General features: G+C 49.2%; 1 protein-coding gene across 3 annotated transcripts in view; it reads right to left on the bottom strand.

The window, feature by feature from the left end:
- Nucleotides 1–4,350: 4,350 nt before the first annotated feature.
- Nucleotides 4,351–15,688, bottom strand: part of SUSD4 (sushi domain containing 4) — a 141,666-nt gene continuing 130,328 nt past the window's right edge. For 2 of the 3 annotated variants that reach the window (XM_050760733.1, XM_050760730.1), the window contains 4 exons: nt 12,696–12,887; nt 11,094–11,238; nt 6,770–7,152; nt 4,351–5,741 (listed from right to left, as the gene is read on the bottom strand). In XM_050760733.1, the coding sequence (XP_050616690.1) occupies nt 5,713–5,741; nt 6,770–7,152; nt 11,094–11,238; nt 12,696–12,887 (749 nt within the window). In that variant the 3' untranslated portion in view covers nt 4,351–5,712. The remainder of the gene's footprint in view (nt 5,742–6,769; nt 7,153–11,093; nt 11,239–12,695; nt 12,888–15,688) is intronic. The other variant, XM_050760735.1, reaches the window with a different exon arrangement.

Here is a 15,688-nt window from a genome sequence, read left to right as displayed (position 1 = left end):
TGGTAGCAGAGGTAAGTTTTGAAGCCAGGCAATGAGCCCGTTCTAAAGCCCACGCTCTCTCATGATTTTGCACTGCCTCTGCAGGAATTCCTAGAGATTAGGACCATATTAGGGGAGAGGGATGGGGTCTGCCTGCCAGGCATAGAGAGAACAAAGAAGTGGGAGAGGCACCTGGAGCTGGCAGGGCTGTAGCCCACCAGCCTTTGCATTTGACAGTCCTAGGCCTGCTGTGCGGCCAGGGGGCAAACACTTCTGCAGGGACAGGACAGGCAGCTTTGGCTGTGTGCCAGCTGCTGGGTAGGCTGTAATTAGGTGGGAAAGGCTCTAAATGTTCCACACGGGCAAATCACAACCTTGCGATTAAAAAAAGCTACATGGAAGTGGAGTGTGAAGGCACCTGTGACTTCTGCTGTGCTTGTCATGGGGAGCAAGTCAGCCAGAAAACTGCTGCTCTGCAGTTCCTTGGATCCAACACTGAGCTGAACCTTTCAGGCTGACTTGATGGCACACCCTTGGCTTTGCCACTGCACCCACTTGAACGCACTGCTGAGGGGCAGCCTTCTTGCCCTCTCCCAAACTAGAAAGCACCGTGCTGGGCATGGTTCACTCACAACACACTGATAAGGCACAATACACAATACAGCCCCACCTGTTCCAAACCTCCTCATTCCTGAGCGCTGTGAGAGAGGCTGGCTCTGTTCAGTCGTATCCAGGAGGCCTCGGGGGATTTTTAAAAGAAAAGAAAATTGGGATCATGACATGTTTGGAATATCACGAGGATTTTTTCCTGCCATGTAAGTGCACTATAATGAGAAAAAACAACCACTGTAAACAATATTTGTGGGTGAGACTCTGATGTGACCCCAAAGTAGATGGATCTAGGGCAGAGGCCCAGTGACTTGGTTAGACACTGTCTGATGCTGCAAGTAAGCAGGCTCTGCCCTATCAGCCTCTGTTTTAGGATAATGTGGACACTAATAACTTGATGTATGTGGCACCAGTGTGCTGTAGTTTGGATGTTGGTCCTCTCTGAGTCTCATGTTGAAATGTGATCCCCAGTGTTGGAAATGGGGCCTAATGGGAGGTGTTTGGGTCACATGGTGGATCCCTCATAGATGGCCTGCTACCAGTCTTGCAATGAGTGAGTTCTTGCTCTGTTAGCTTCCATGAGAGCTTTTTTTTTTTTTTTTTTTTTTTTTTTTTTTTTTTTTTTTTGAGAAGGAGTTTCGCTCTTGTTGCCCAGGCTGGAGTGCAATGGCACAATCTCAGCTCGCTGCAACTTCCACCTCCTGGGTTCAAGCGATTCTCCTGCTTCAGCCTCCTGAGTAGCTGGGATTACAGGCATGCATCACCATGCCCTACTAATTTTGTATTTTTAGTAGAGATGGGGTTTCTCCATGTTGGTCAGGCTGGTCTCAAACTCCCAACATCAGGTGATCCGCTGGTCTTGGCCTCCCAAAGTGTTGGGATTACAGGCATGAACCATTGTGCCTGGCCAAGAGCTGGTTGTTAAAAAGAACCTGGCACCTCCCTCCCTCTCTCTTGCCTCCTCTCGCCATGTAATCTGTGCACATGCAGGCTCCCCTTCACCTTCCGCCAGGAGTGGAAGCAGCCTGAGGCCCTCACCAGATGCAGATGCCAGTACCATGCTTCCTATACAGCCTGCAGAAACTTGAGACAAATAAACCTCTTTTCTTTATAAATTACCCAGCCTCAGATGTTTCTTTATAGTAACACAAATGGACAAAGATAGAAAACTGGTGCCGAGGAGTAGGGCATCACTATAAAGATATCTGAAAATGTAGAAGCGGCTTTGGAACTTCACCCAGTTATGGGTGAAGGCTGGAAGAGTTTGGAGGGCTCAGAAGAAGAGAAAAAGATGAGAAAGTTTGAAATTTCTTAAGGATTGGTTAAGTTGTTGTGACCAAAATGCTGTTATAAATATAGGCAGTAAAGGCCATACTGACAAGGTTTCAGATGGAAATGAGGAACTTATTGGGAACTGGAGCAAAGGCCAGCATTGTCATAAATTGGCAAATAACTTGGCTGCCTTGTGTCCATGCCCTAGGGCTTTGTGGAAGGCTGAATTTGAGTGATGACCTGGCTGGGCGTGGTGGCTCACACCTGTAATCTCAGCACTTTGGGAGGTTGAGGTGGGCAGATCATGAGGTCAGGAGTTCCAGACCAGCCTGGTCAACATGGTGAAACTCTGTCTCTACCAAAAATACAAAAATTAGCCAGGCATGGTGGTGCACACACCTGTAATACCAGCTACTTAGGAGGCTGAGAATCACTGAGAATCACTTGAATCCAGGAGGTGGAGGTTACAGTGGTCCGAGATCACACAGTGAGCCTGGGCAATAGAGTAAGATTCTGTCTGGGGGAAAAAAAAAAGAGTGATGACCTAGGGTATCTGGCAGAAGAAATTCCTAAGCAGCAAAGCATTCAACAAGTAACATGGCTGCTTTTAACAGTTTATGGTCAGGTATGAGAGCAAAGGAATGACCTAAAGTTGAAATTTGTAGTTAAAAGAGAAGCAGAGCATTAAAACTTGAAAAGTTTGCAGCCTGGCTATGGTAGAAAAGGAAAGAAGATTTTCAGGAAAATAATCCAAGGCTAGAGAGATTAGCAAGGAGAAAGGGAGCTGGGGGCTAACAGTCAAAACAATTGGAAAAAAGGCCCCAAATGCATTCAGAAATCTTCAAGGCTGCCCTTCCCATCACAGGCCCAGGGGCGTAGGAGGACAGAATGGTTTCAGGGGACAGGGCCCTGATGTTGCTGCCTTTCACCACCTTGGGTTGCTTCTCCCTGCATCTCTGCATTCTGGCTCTAGCCAGGGCTCAAAAGGTCCCTGGTACTGCTTGGTTCTACTATAGAAATAGAAGCAGTAAGCCTTGGCAGCCTCCATGTGGTGCTAAATCTGCAACTGCACAGAATGCAAGAGGGGTGGAGACTTGGCACCTTCCTCCTAGCCTTCAGAGGGTTTTGGAAAGCGTGGGTGCCCAGGAAGAAACCCTCCTCAGGGGCAGAACCCCTGCAGGGAGACTCTGCTAGAGCAGTGCCTAGTGGAGCTGTGGAATGAGGCTGCCATGGATACCTCAGAATTACAGAGCCACCAGCAGCATGCAACCTCAGGCTGGAAAAGCTGCAGGCACTAGACTCCAATCTGCAAAAATGGCCACATGGGCTGTGCCCAGCAAAGCCATGGGGTCAGTGCTACCTGAAGCCTTGAGAGCTCACCCCTCATCTAGGATGCTGGACATGGAGTCAAGGGAGATTATTTCGGACCTTTAAGATTTAGTGTCTGCCTTGCTGAGTTTTGAACTTCTGTGAGTCCTCTTACCCCTTTGTTTTGGCTGATTTCTCCCTTTTGGAATGGGGATGTTTACCCAATGTCTGTCCCACTATTGTATCTTGGAAGTAAACAACTTGATTTTGATTTTATAGGCTCACAGTATAAGGAAGTTCCCTTGAGTCTCAGATGAGATTATGGACTTCTGAGTTGATGCTGGAACAAGTTAAGACTTGGGGGACGAATGATTGTATTTTGCACTGAGAAAATCACATGAGATTTGGAAGCCTAGGGGGTAGAATTCTATAGTTTGGTTTGTTTGATCCCTCCAAATCTCATGTTGAAATTTGATCCCTAGTGTTGAAAGTGAGGCCTAATGGGAGGTGTTTGGGTCATGGGAAGGATCCCTCATGAATGGCTTGGTGCCAGCCTTGCAGTAATGAGTGAATTCTTGCTCTATTAGTTCCCACAAGAGCTGGCTGTTAAAAAAAAGCCTGGCCCCCTCCCCTTTCTCTGGCCTCCTCCTGCCATGTGATCTCTGTACATGCCAACTCTCTCTTTCCTTTCTGCCATGAGTGGAAGCACCCTGAAGCCTTTATGAGAAGCAGATGCTGGTGCCATGCTTCCTATACAGCCTGCAGAGCTGTGAGCCAAATACACTTTTTTTCTTTATGCATTACCCAGCCTCAGATATTCTTTATAGCAACACACGTGGACTAAGACACTCTAGTACCTGTCTCCCCAAGTGCTGTGGGCTGGAGAGGCATCCCTGTACTTGGTCTGCCAGCCAGGCAGCTTCATGTTGCTGCTGTCTACTTTGTAGGGGAGACTATCAGAGATAGCCCCTCATGCTGCTTCTGAATCGCCTGGTAGAAAATGAGGCACTTGCCCAGTGGTCTCTGAGACAACCTCTATTTAGGTGGTGAGCACTGTCTGTGTGTTATCTCCTTCCATCTCTTGTTCTTAATCTTACACTGAATCCCATCATCCATGATCACTGTCACCACCCTGCCCCTGCCCACCCGACTCTACTGCACTATTAAAGTCACACTTCAAACTGTCATTTTCTTTTTAATTTTTAATCAGTCTGTGTCAAGAAGAAACAGGACTTGATCAAGCTTCCAGCCCTCACCGCTCTATCAGCATAGTAATTTTATGGATCAGAGTTTTGTTTACATTTGTCTAAAACCAAGAGAAGGAAAGGAATCAACTCCACAGATCAGCATGTATTTGAAGAGACACTTCAGGATACTTTGGGAAATTTTTTAATCAATCAATTTCTTAGGAACAACACCCAGTGGGCACCATGAGACCCTCAAAGTAGGAATGCAGGAATGATAGGCAGGTGAGGTGGCTGAGCTATCTGGGCTGGGAGGCCAGCCTTCTGGAATCTTAGGACAAATAAAAGGGGTAAAAATCCAACCTCACACTTCTTTTGAAGGTGAGATATGTTTACAGAAACAATTTCTGTTTTGGAAAATAGATGTATGGTTGAATTTGGGGCTGGGGGGAACAATGACAATTGTCAACTAGAGAGAGGCTCATGATTCTGAGATAAATGTTAAGTCTTTTCAAAATGCTGAAACAAAACATTACCTTGGTTACTGTCTCCATCATGAGATGTATTTAAATACATTCTGACCATGTGTAAAACCCCCCAGATTTACCCAATGCATGGATCCATGTGCCACTCATGAATACAAACACTGATGATATGTTACCAGAAGACAGCACAGAGTTCACGAGCTCTACTTCATGAAAAAATTTCCAGAAAGCAGAGTCTGCCCGTCTTTTTCCTTTCCTTTCTCACTGGAACTGCCACATCCTGCTTTCATCTTGCTTCGAGTAGAGTTGTCTGGATGAAGGAAGATTCTCCAAATGTTACACAAGGACCTTTCCTTTGGGAGCCGGCCCCTTGCTGAGGGTGCAGGAGGCTCTGCTGTTCCTTCAGCAGCTCAACACAAACTTTCTGCAGAGGCTGGCCCATCCAAATTTGGAGTCCAGAGCCAGTTGGAAGCAGGTTTTAGAAGCAAATTTACATAATGTGACATGCTTTCAGAGGGGGCGGGGAGGACTTGTCAGCCAATGGGATGCATGATGATTCGGTGGGATGTGCGTGGAATTGTCTCATGTTCCACAGCACGATACACATTTAACACCTCCATCCAAGACCGCGCGAGGGCTTTTCCGCTGCCCCGGTTCCCCATGGGTCTTGGCGAATCCTCAAATCTCATTTAAAAGCACTGCCATTGCAGTTTGTCAGCCTCACTGTGGAGCCTGAGATGCACAATGTGAATTGCGGTCCCCATGTAGGTAAGTTAGACATTTTGCCCCCAAGCTCTATCCTTCTGTGATCTCACTCCAAGATACAAGGTCCTTTCCCCAAAGGAGCAGGAAAGTCATCTGCATCCTGCCCCATATTAGGGATCTTCTTCCATTAGAGGAATCTCTGTAAAAGAAGAGACGGTTATTAGCTTAACATAACCAGAAGACACCATGACAATCTGGAATTATATGCCTCATTAAAATATCTACAGTTTCTCAAATCAGTGAGGAGAAGAAAATGTTAAGTTTCACATACCAGTTAATAACCAAAGAAATCAACCTCCTATACAACATCTCTCTGTAACAATTGTTTTTTTGCCAGAAAACAATTATGATCTTATTTCCAGTTCATAAAAAATAAAATGTTAGATTTTAACCATAGGCCCTAATGGTCCTACAAGCCAGAAAGTTGCAAATTCAAGTACAGAAAGGCAGTGTGGTTTACAGAAAAGGAACACTGTGGTGGCCCAGGAGACCTCTGTTTCCATGTTGTTACTGCCATTTACTCTCAATATAAGCCGAATTAGTGCTCTCATTTGCAAAGTGGCACTGGGGCTCCCCTCTGTAGGAAACAGAGACCTAATCAATCTGACACATTTCCCCTATTTTACCACGAATCTACCCTTCCTTATGACAGGTACACATACATCTTTTACTTCACATCTGGTAAAAATAACTTCTATGTACACAGAACTCTGGGGCTAGAACACACTGCTGGGCCCTAGTGCGTGCCTCTGGATCCTTCTTCCTGGCATGCATGTACCATCCTGTCCCTAAACCCCACTTCCAGAAGTCCTACCTAATTAAGGAATAAAGAAGAAAAACATTCCGGATCATAAGGACACTACATAAACAAAGCACCGGCCACTGTTGCCTTTCTACTCTGAATGGCTCACTGCCTTTTGGTGCCTCTTGAAATTTCCATTAATGGGCTCATTACTTGCAAGATGATGATCATTCCTTACAATAATTGGCCTTGCCCAAGGCCTCTACACGTAGAGAGAGCATGAAGCAATTTAAGCTGAGTGAGAGGTAAACAGATTGATTCGACTCTGTGCTGGGGGGTGGAGCGTGTAGAGCAAGGAGCTGGCTTGAAGATGCTGGTGCGGAGGTGTTTGCAGGTGTGGCTTGGGCCTTGGGGCAAGCACTTACCATCTGCAATGTCGATGCCTGGGCTGGTGGATGCCACCTCCTCCACCGTGCTGGCAATTGTGTCAGGGTTGTCTGAAGCAGGATGGGTACTCTCTTGGCACCTGGGAGGTGAATACAGACTCTGGAGCAGCTCGGAAGAGCCTGAGACGCTGTCACAGGCTTCTGACTCCCCTGGGCCTGTGTCCGTGTCCCCTGAGCCGGGGTATGCCGGGGGGCTCTGGTCGTCCACGGGTAAGGGGCAGCCCTGGCCTACAGAGGCCAGGTACCCGGGGCCTAAGGCACTCAAGCCGCCACTCACAGCCTCGTCATAGGACGGGAGCATGACAGGCACGCCGTCTACTACCACAAAGTCAGGGTCACTGCTGGAACTCCGGGGAGGCCCCCTGTGTAAAGGAAAGAAGTGCCAACATGTCAGAGCCATGCCACCCCGGGGATGAGGCCACCCACGCTCCTTCCTGCACTCAGGGTCCTCAGGGCCCACGGTGGGCAGCAGAGCCGGTATGGAGGATAATATGGAAGCACCAGCCTCCTTTCAGGGGCTCCTCTGGAAGACGATGCTGCCATCCCGGCTGCCGACTCTCTGGAGAGAGGAGGTCTTCTTCTTGTCACTCTCTCATGTCCTCCTATCTCCTCATGCTTTTCCCTTGCTCCTTTGACCTGTGGGCTTTGGCCTTCTGGCCATAAGCTCATGGGGCAGGGGACAACATAACCCTTTCTAACAGAGCATGCCAGCGCTCCTCCGCAGTGTCCTGTAGGATGGGATTGAAAGTGGGATAGCACTGTTAAAAGTATAGAAAATAGGCCAGGTGTGGTGACTCACACCGGCAATCCCAGAATTTTGGGAGGTTTTGCTTGAGCCCAGGAGTTTGAGACCAGCCTGGGCAACATAGTCAAACCCTGTTTATACAAAAAATAAAAATGTTAGCCACATGTGGTGGCATGTGCCTGTTGCCCCAGCTATTCAGGAGGCTGAGGCAGGAGGATCCCTGGCGCCAAGGAGTTTGAGGCTGTAGTGAGCCATGATCGCACCACTGCACTCCAGCCTGGGTAACAGAACGAGACCTTATCTCTTAAAAAACAAACAAACAAACAAACAAACAAACAAACAAACAAAAAACTGTAACTGTGGACTCTGAGTGCCCAGAGGGACTAGCTGGCCCCATGCTCATCATGTTTCTTTGTTGTTTTCTGCTATAGTATAAAAATCACTACATCTTAGTCTAGATAGAAACAAACAAACAAACAAAAAACTCAGGAAAGAAGGAAAAAAAAGGAAAGCTGTAAGCACCATGTCACTACCCTGTTCGAGCTGCACAGGCTCACCTCCACCTCCTTCCTCCCACCACTCATCTAAGGAAGGCCTGGGCTGCTGCTGTGAGGGCTCCAGGAGCCGCGGCAAATTGAGTCTGCCTGTCTGCAGGGCTCCCTCGCGAGGGCGCGCACGCAGCTCCTGGCTTGCTCCCTTTGCGTCTCAGTACTCTGCACATTCAACACTGTCCGATTGGAGCCTGGGGCATCTGACGTCACAGCCTGGGCTCCGTGTGACCCCCACACTCTGCTCCTGGCATCAAGAGGAACCCAGGGTGGCTAAGAAGTAGCCAATGGAACTTGGTTTCTTTTTTTTTTTTTTTTTTTTTTTTTTTGAGATGCAGTCTTGCTCTGTCACCCAGGCCGGAGTGCAATGGCGCGATCTCAGCTCATTGAAACCTCCGCCTCCCGGGCTCATGCGATTCTCCTGCCTCAGCCTCCTCAGTAGCTGGGATTACAGGCATGCACCACCACCCCCAGCTAATTTTTGTATTTTTAGGAGAGACAGGTTTCACCATGTTGGCTAGGCTGGTCTCGAACTCCTGACCTCAGGTGATCCACCTGCCTCGGACTCCTGGAGTGCTGGGATTATAGACATGAGCCACTGTGCCCGGTTGGAACTTGGTTTCTTATTGTCTCTGCTGGGAACTGGTGCTGAGGGAGGAGGCCAAAGGTAAAATATCAGGAAGAGAAGACCCAGCTGGGTGGGCAGACCCTGAATCTCTGAGTGCTGGCGGCAGGGGCTCTAAACCCAAGAAAATGAAATGTCTGGGGGTGGAGGGGAAGCAAAGGCTGTGTGTCTCTCTAATGCTCAAGTCCACTGACTTTTTGAAACATCTTGCAAAGACTTGGAGATTATGGTGGTGGACTCCTTGTCCCGAAGCTCTTAAAAGCTGCCCAGAGAGGGCAGGAGACCACCAAGATCGTGCTCTTCAGCGGGTAGAAGGCAGGAGGCGGGAGGAAAGGAGGAGCTTGCTCTGAGCCAGACTGCTCTCCCTCCACAGCCACCACTAGTTACTGCGTCCTTGACAATGATGCTCCCTTCCTCTCTGGCCACTTCGCTGTCTTGTGCTGGCCTCCTTCTCACTTGGGACTCCCTGCCTCCTCACTGTCCCTGGCACCTCCATGATGTCTAGGCCCGGGTGAACAGACGCCTCTCTTCTCCATTCCTCACCCTAACATTCCACACCCAGGCTACAGCTCCCACGATCTGGCAGCTTCCCCTCCACATGTCCCCACCATGCAACTTAGCTCTCATACACCCCTCATCAACATCCCTGCAGGCTCTACTTTTGTGGAACCTGGAGAAAAAAAGTCCATTATTGGTTTGCCCTTGAGATTCTGGTCATGTATTTGGATTCATGTCATGTATTTGAAGCCAACCTTCCCAAAACAACTCAAGAATAATATAAGACGAAAGACTCAAGGGCTGAAGAACATTGTGTGAAAGGGTTTTGAGAACATTTTTAAAAAACCTTAATACCTAGTGCATATCCTGGAAACTTTTCTTCCAAGAATATGGAGAAAAATAGCTCTGAGGGCCCTTTTAAAGTACTCGAATGCACTATCAATCACAGCCCTGTGGGTTGGCTTTCTCTTTGTAATCCTTAGGCCTTCTTGAGATACTATAATTGCTCAATGATAGGATACGGTCCCTTGATGAATATATAATAACGTGGAAGACAGAGAGTGGATAGCAGGTTGGAGAGGAAGGAAGGTTTCAGCATCGTAGCAAGAGCTTGCTGTGGCACCAGGATGGCACTAACACACCTCTGGGCCTGGGGAGGGATGCAGGTGACACCCACATCTAGCACACATTTGTGGCTAGGGAGAGAGGGATGTGCCTGTCAGGTTGTGACCATGGGGGGTGTCTGCTGCCAGGCAGGGAAGAATTGCTATGTGAGGAAGGCCACCCTGTGGGGTGTGAGGTTAAGGGCGAAGGCGGGCAGGTGCTGTCTCCAGCAGCTCTGCCCGCTTCCTTCACTCCTCTCACAGCTGGAAGGTGTGAGAGGCACACTGCATTTTCCTGGAGGGAAGAGAGAAGTGGTTAATTCCAGGAGCCTTCTCCTCCACGAGCAATAGTCCCTTTTTCAGGTACATATGACTCTAGGGACTAGGTTGTCCCTGTGGGCAAAAAAACAAATGCCCTTTTCTGAAGCATTAGGTTCTAAAATGAGAAGACTCTGACATGGCCACAGAAGGCAAGGAAAAGACAGCTTGTATCAGTGGCCCCTGGCTCGTGTTCTGCGGTGTTTTGCTATCCTTACCTCCTCTTCTTAATGCTCATAAACTTATCCTTTTGCTTTCTAAACTACTTCTCCCTCCAGGAACGATGACTGGCCAGCAGTAGTGCTGGGTGGCTCTTCTTTGTTCCTAAGGGTGCTGGTGCAGTTCTCGTTGGTGATGACCACTTGAGGCTGAAGATACAAAACCGAGCTGATTGGTGCAGCTGAGAAGGATGGAGAAGTGCCTTCCACATGTCCCACTTCAGGGGTTCAGATCAGACTTCATGGAAGACTCTCACTAGCCCTTTCCTGATTCTCCCTGGAATCAGGAAAGTCTTTTTTCCTTCCTGAGGCTTCTCAATGCCTAATACCTTTGTTCACACACCTCTGACCTGTGTCTCAGTCAGCTGTGTGCGCGTCTTACCCTCCCTATGAACTGAGCTGCGTGGTGCCTCCCTCCAGGGCCACATGCAGGGTGACCATGGTGGGAATGGTGCCCCTGGGTGGAGCAGTCCACAGCCCGCAGTCCTAACCCTGTGATCCCATCGCTTGCCCCCCATGATGCCCACCTGCGAAGGGTCTACTGCAAGAAGGAGGGGGAGAGCTAGGAAAGAAAGAGGAAAATGAGGTCTGTCTCCAGCTTGGTGCTCAAAACATCCCAGAACATGGTTTTTGCTCTCCCCTGTTTCCCTTAGGAGCTCCAGCTTTTCACTCATCACATTCTCTCTGCTGCTAAGGGTGGCTGCATTGAGTCAGACCTTGAGCCATAGCTGCCAAGACATGAAACTGACCTGGGGGGAAAGTGGGCCTTGAACTTGGTCTGGAACATCCTGGCCAGGATGACGAGCAGCAGCACCAGCAGCACACTGGTTGCTGTGAACGCCACAATCTTCCACGTGGTCAGGAGGGTCTCGTGGGTGCTGGGCCATGTTTGCTCTGCGTGAGGGAGAACAAAGCTGTATGTGAGGCTCCCAGACCATGAGAGGTGCCAAGGTTCCCCGTGGGCTCATTTGCTGGATTTATTTGGCACAAGAGATGTACGCAAGGTGCCTCTGATCCCCAGGGCTCCCCGGAGATACCATGTGCCCCTGCAGCTCACGGAAATTGCATCAGGATCCACCCTACACTAAAAACCTGTCTCTGGCATGGGCTCTGCCAGGTTGCAGACCTGCATGCTTACATTCTAGTCCCAGGCGCAGGCCTGGCACAGGCTCAAATAATGCATCTGCCTCTTGAGAACAAAGGTGGGCATCCCTCTTGCCTGGAGAAGTTGCTCCGAAATGGACCAAGGGCTAGGGGAGTGGGAAGCTGGGCCCTTTGTGAGTGTTCTGGGATATGCTGTGGGGTTGGGTAAAGCAAGAAACAGAGGGTAAAGGGGACCCCTGTTCCACAGCTCTGATGCCCTATCAACTGCCTGCCAGGTCAGGGGCAGCAGAAGCAGACCCTTCCAGAAGAGATTCTTATCCTTTGGGTACAGCCCACTCTGTCTGTCACCTAGACACCTCCCTGCCTTGTCATGCCCACCCTCTTAGACACTCTCTCTGCACTTCTCCCCTCGCTGGCTCACAGGATCATGCGTGCACCTCCAGAGACCCGGCATTAACAAGCGCTTCCTTGTGTCCAGGGGAGATGCATGCAGTCATCAGCACTGCTCAGGGCAGCATCCCCAGCCTGGAAAGGGCTGGGGAGAGTGGGAAGGAGACAGTGGGTGTATGCTGGCGCCCCAATCTCTATCCTGTGGTCACTGCCCGGGTGCACTGAGGTCAGTGGGGAAGGTGGTTTGCAAGTAAGTCATTTGCTTTTAACTATGAAGCCCTGAAGCTTGCAAATGGCCTATAGTTTTATAAGTGAGATCAGGTGTTACCCACAGTATCATTTGTATTCTGATATGCATCCTTGAATGGAAGAGAAAGGTAAAGTTATGCATCACTTCGGTCCAGGGCAATGCATGTAATTCTGGTCACACCCATAGGCCTGTGTCCTTACCAGTGGAAAGGGATAAGGCTGGGAGAAAAAAGAGTACAGAGGCTGGAGGTCCTTCCATGGAGGCTAGGGGTCTAGGGACCGTGTTCAGAGGGTCAGCATTTTAACCTGGGAATGGCAGGTTAATACTCCTGACCCTCTGAACAGGGTCCCTAGACCCCTAGCCTCCATGGAAGGACCTCCAGCAGACAGGTTAATACTCTTGACCCTGACCCTCTGAACAGGACCTATAAGCATCTGGCACAGAGCCCAACAGCAGCCCCATCGACCCGCAATGATATGTTTCAATATTCTGTTCCTGACACGGGGCGTGGGAGGAGAGATACAGCTTGGTACATAACCACCGCCCACTATGTGCAGATGGTCCAAGGAGGGTCCATCATCATCCAGGGCGAGACCTTCAGACTTACCTGATTTGATGCAGTAGACTTGATAGGAAGGAAACCACTCTCCATACTGGCAGGTGATATACTTGTAGTCGCTGGTGAGGCTGTAGCCAGGATCACAGTAAAACTCCACCACGGTTCCGTGGTTGTAGCGTTCACAAGGCCGCGGATGGCAGACGAAATCTCCGTGACTCACCATTGGAGGCAGTGGACAAACTTGGGCAGTAGGGGAGAATAAGAGTTTGAGAACCACATGCTCACCTTTGTCTGAAGCCCTTAAGACAAAGAATGGCCTAGGAGAACTCAGTTAAAGATGTGCTTATGGATTAATCATGAGGCTACTGAGTTGCACTAGAGATGATCTCTTTTTTAGTATTTCATGGAAGGTGGAATGGAAGCCTGCTGTAATATTCTGAGCACGTGCTTTTGTGACATGGCATTGTGAAGTACATCATAAAAGAGAGGTTCATTTTACAATGCAAAGAGTATGCCTATTCAATAGAGAGTATTAAGCTACTCTATTAATAATGCATGCTATTATGTGCCAGATAACCTAGTAAATAAAATTAAGATATTTCTGGACAAAATCTTTACTGAAAGGCAAAGTTATCCCAAGCCTGTTTCTGTGACGACAGTAGTAATTTGGGTCTATTAAAATCCAGGGCAGTGTCCCTAACCTGATCCCCTACAGCCCTGCTGAGGCTTGGCCAATGACGAACATGCAGCAGTTCTTCTAGCTCTGCCTGCAGAGCCAGGGCACGGCCTCCATGGTAACCAGAGTTAGGTGCTTTAGGCATGAGGCTTGGTTCTGCCACCATACCACACTGCATGACCTTAAGCAGATCCCTTAACCTCTTTGAGCCTTGATTTTTCTCCTCTGTCAAATGGAAGCTTATTCTATTCTAGGATGATGCCTTAGGGTTCTGACTCGAATATTCCATCATGTTAGGGGAAGAAAAAGTTGTTTTTAGTGTCCTATCTTGGTACTGCATTCTAGGTTGCAAGGTAAGAATGGTTCCATCTCTGTCCCAGAAAGACGGCTTCAGTGGGAGTTGGGTGCCTTTTATGCCACAAGGAGCTCTTTCTTGGATGAGGACTGAGAAATAAACAGTGCTGCCGCTTAAACATTCTTTAAAAAACAGTCAAACCACAGATTCTACCAATGCCAGCTTCAAACCCACACTCATGGAAACCAGTAAGAACTTTGGCCAAAAACAAACAAACAAACAAACAAAAAACCAACCAAAACCAAAAAGAGTTAACTTTTGATTCCCTTCCTTGGGGTAACCAAACACCCTGGCCAGTGCAGAACAGGCACTGCCCACCATACAGGCTAGAATAGGTGCCCTCTCCACACTGGCCACTGAAACTACTCACTGGCAGCAGTGGGTGCCCACTGAGGCTGGATAACAAGATGGCCCTCCCTGCAGAGCAGGCCACCCTGCTGGGGGTGTCCCGAGGTGTGTGAAGCAGGGTCAGAGGCAAGCTACAGGCACTCTCTCTAGTCCTGCAAACAAAACACTGCAGTGTAGATCTTGTTGGTTCTTTCAGAGAAGGGGAAACAGAAACTCACAGAAGCAACTAGAGTAGTGAGTAGAAGTCCAGACATGCCTAGACAGACCTAGGTCTGAATTCCGGCTGAACTACTCACCAGCTGAGTGACCCTAAACCAATCCCTGCTCTTCTCTGAGCTTCAGGGTCCTCAGCTGTACAAGAGTCTCTGAGGGCTATTTTGAGAAATGCTGGTGAGGGCTTAGTTCAGGGCTGATAAACTGTGATTGTTCAGGGAAAACCAGGACTCGAGTATCTAAAAAGATGGAATTTAACAAGGTGATGGCAAAGTGGAGAAGCCAGCAGGTACACCCTGAGATTAGTAAGAGTAGGAAGACACTACCACCCCTGGGCTGGTGGGATGACGGGGTCTTGTTGCTGGGGTCCCTAGTGGAAGGTGGAACCATGGAGGTCTGTCACGTGGGAACTGGAGCCTGGGGATGCTCAGACCCTGCTGGAGATGCCCCCAGGGTAGGAACAGTGAGGGAGAAGTAGCCTGGTCCTCCACCTGCCCACCGTCCAGGCTCCCTCTGGACAAAGCCAGTGGGGAGCCAGGTGCCAAGCGGATCTGGGAAACGGGTCTGTGGCGGACAGCCTGTCTAGATCTGGTGCAGTGCAGGGAAGGTCCAGGGGAGATCTGAGGCTGGCAGGCCCAGGGTGTGCTCAGTAAATGGTGGCTGTCAGGTGGCTGCTGTGCGGATCCCACAGGTGGACACTGGCAGAGATAGGTTTTGAACTCTAACTCTGAGGCCCAGGAGCTTTCTGTTGCCCTGCCCCAGGGTATCTCCTGGGCTGGCAAATGCAGTCACATAACCACTTGCATTTCCACAAACAAGGGCTCTTTTCAAATTTGCTGCCACCAGGGTGCTCTGGGAGCATCCCCAGGAAATAAAGCAGAAGGAAGCAAAGGGAAGGACAGCTGATGAGGAAGAGGAAGAGAGAAAAAGGCACTGGCTGTGTTGTTGAACTGGTTCTGGGAGATCCAGGGATGTGGCAGTAAGGGCTCTTCTCTCCTCGGAGGCCCTCCTCCATGCTGCTTCTCCTCTACTCAATTATTGGGAGAACACAAGGAAGGGGTCTCCAGTGGCCCCAGGACTGCCTGGGGACCCCCTTCCCTGCACTGCTGAAGGGTTCCCCAGCACTGCTGTACGCTCAGGAGCGGCATCTTCTCTGGGACAGGAGCCCCTTTCTGTGGTCAAGGGTATGGCAAGTGTCCATTGACAGATGAATGGATAAAGAAAATATGGGCAATATACACCACAGAATATTATTAAGCCTTAAAAAAGAAGGAAATCCTGCCATTTAGGACACAATGGATAAACCTGGAGGACATTCTGCTAAGTGAAATGAACCAAGCACAGAAAGACAGATACTGCACGATTTCACTTATATGTGAAATCTAAAAAAGTTGAATACATAAAAACGGGGAGCAGGACAGTGGTTACCAGGGTTGGGGAGGTGGAGGA

Source organism: Macaca thibetana, chromosome 1 (assembly GCF_024542745.1).
Source record: "Macaca thibetana thibetana isolate TM-01 chromosome 1, ASM2454274v1, whole genome shotgun sequence".
Taxonomy (NCBI): Eukaryota; Metazoa; Chordata; class Mammalia; order Primates; family Cercopithecidae; genus Macaca; species Macaca thibetana.
The sequence above is the reverse complement of the archived record's forward strand: the minus strand, read 5'-3'. Positions and strand labels throughout refer to the sequence as shown.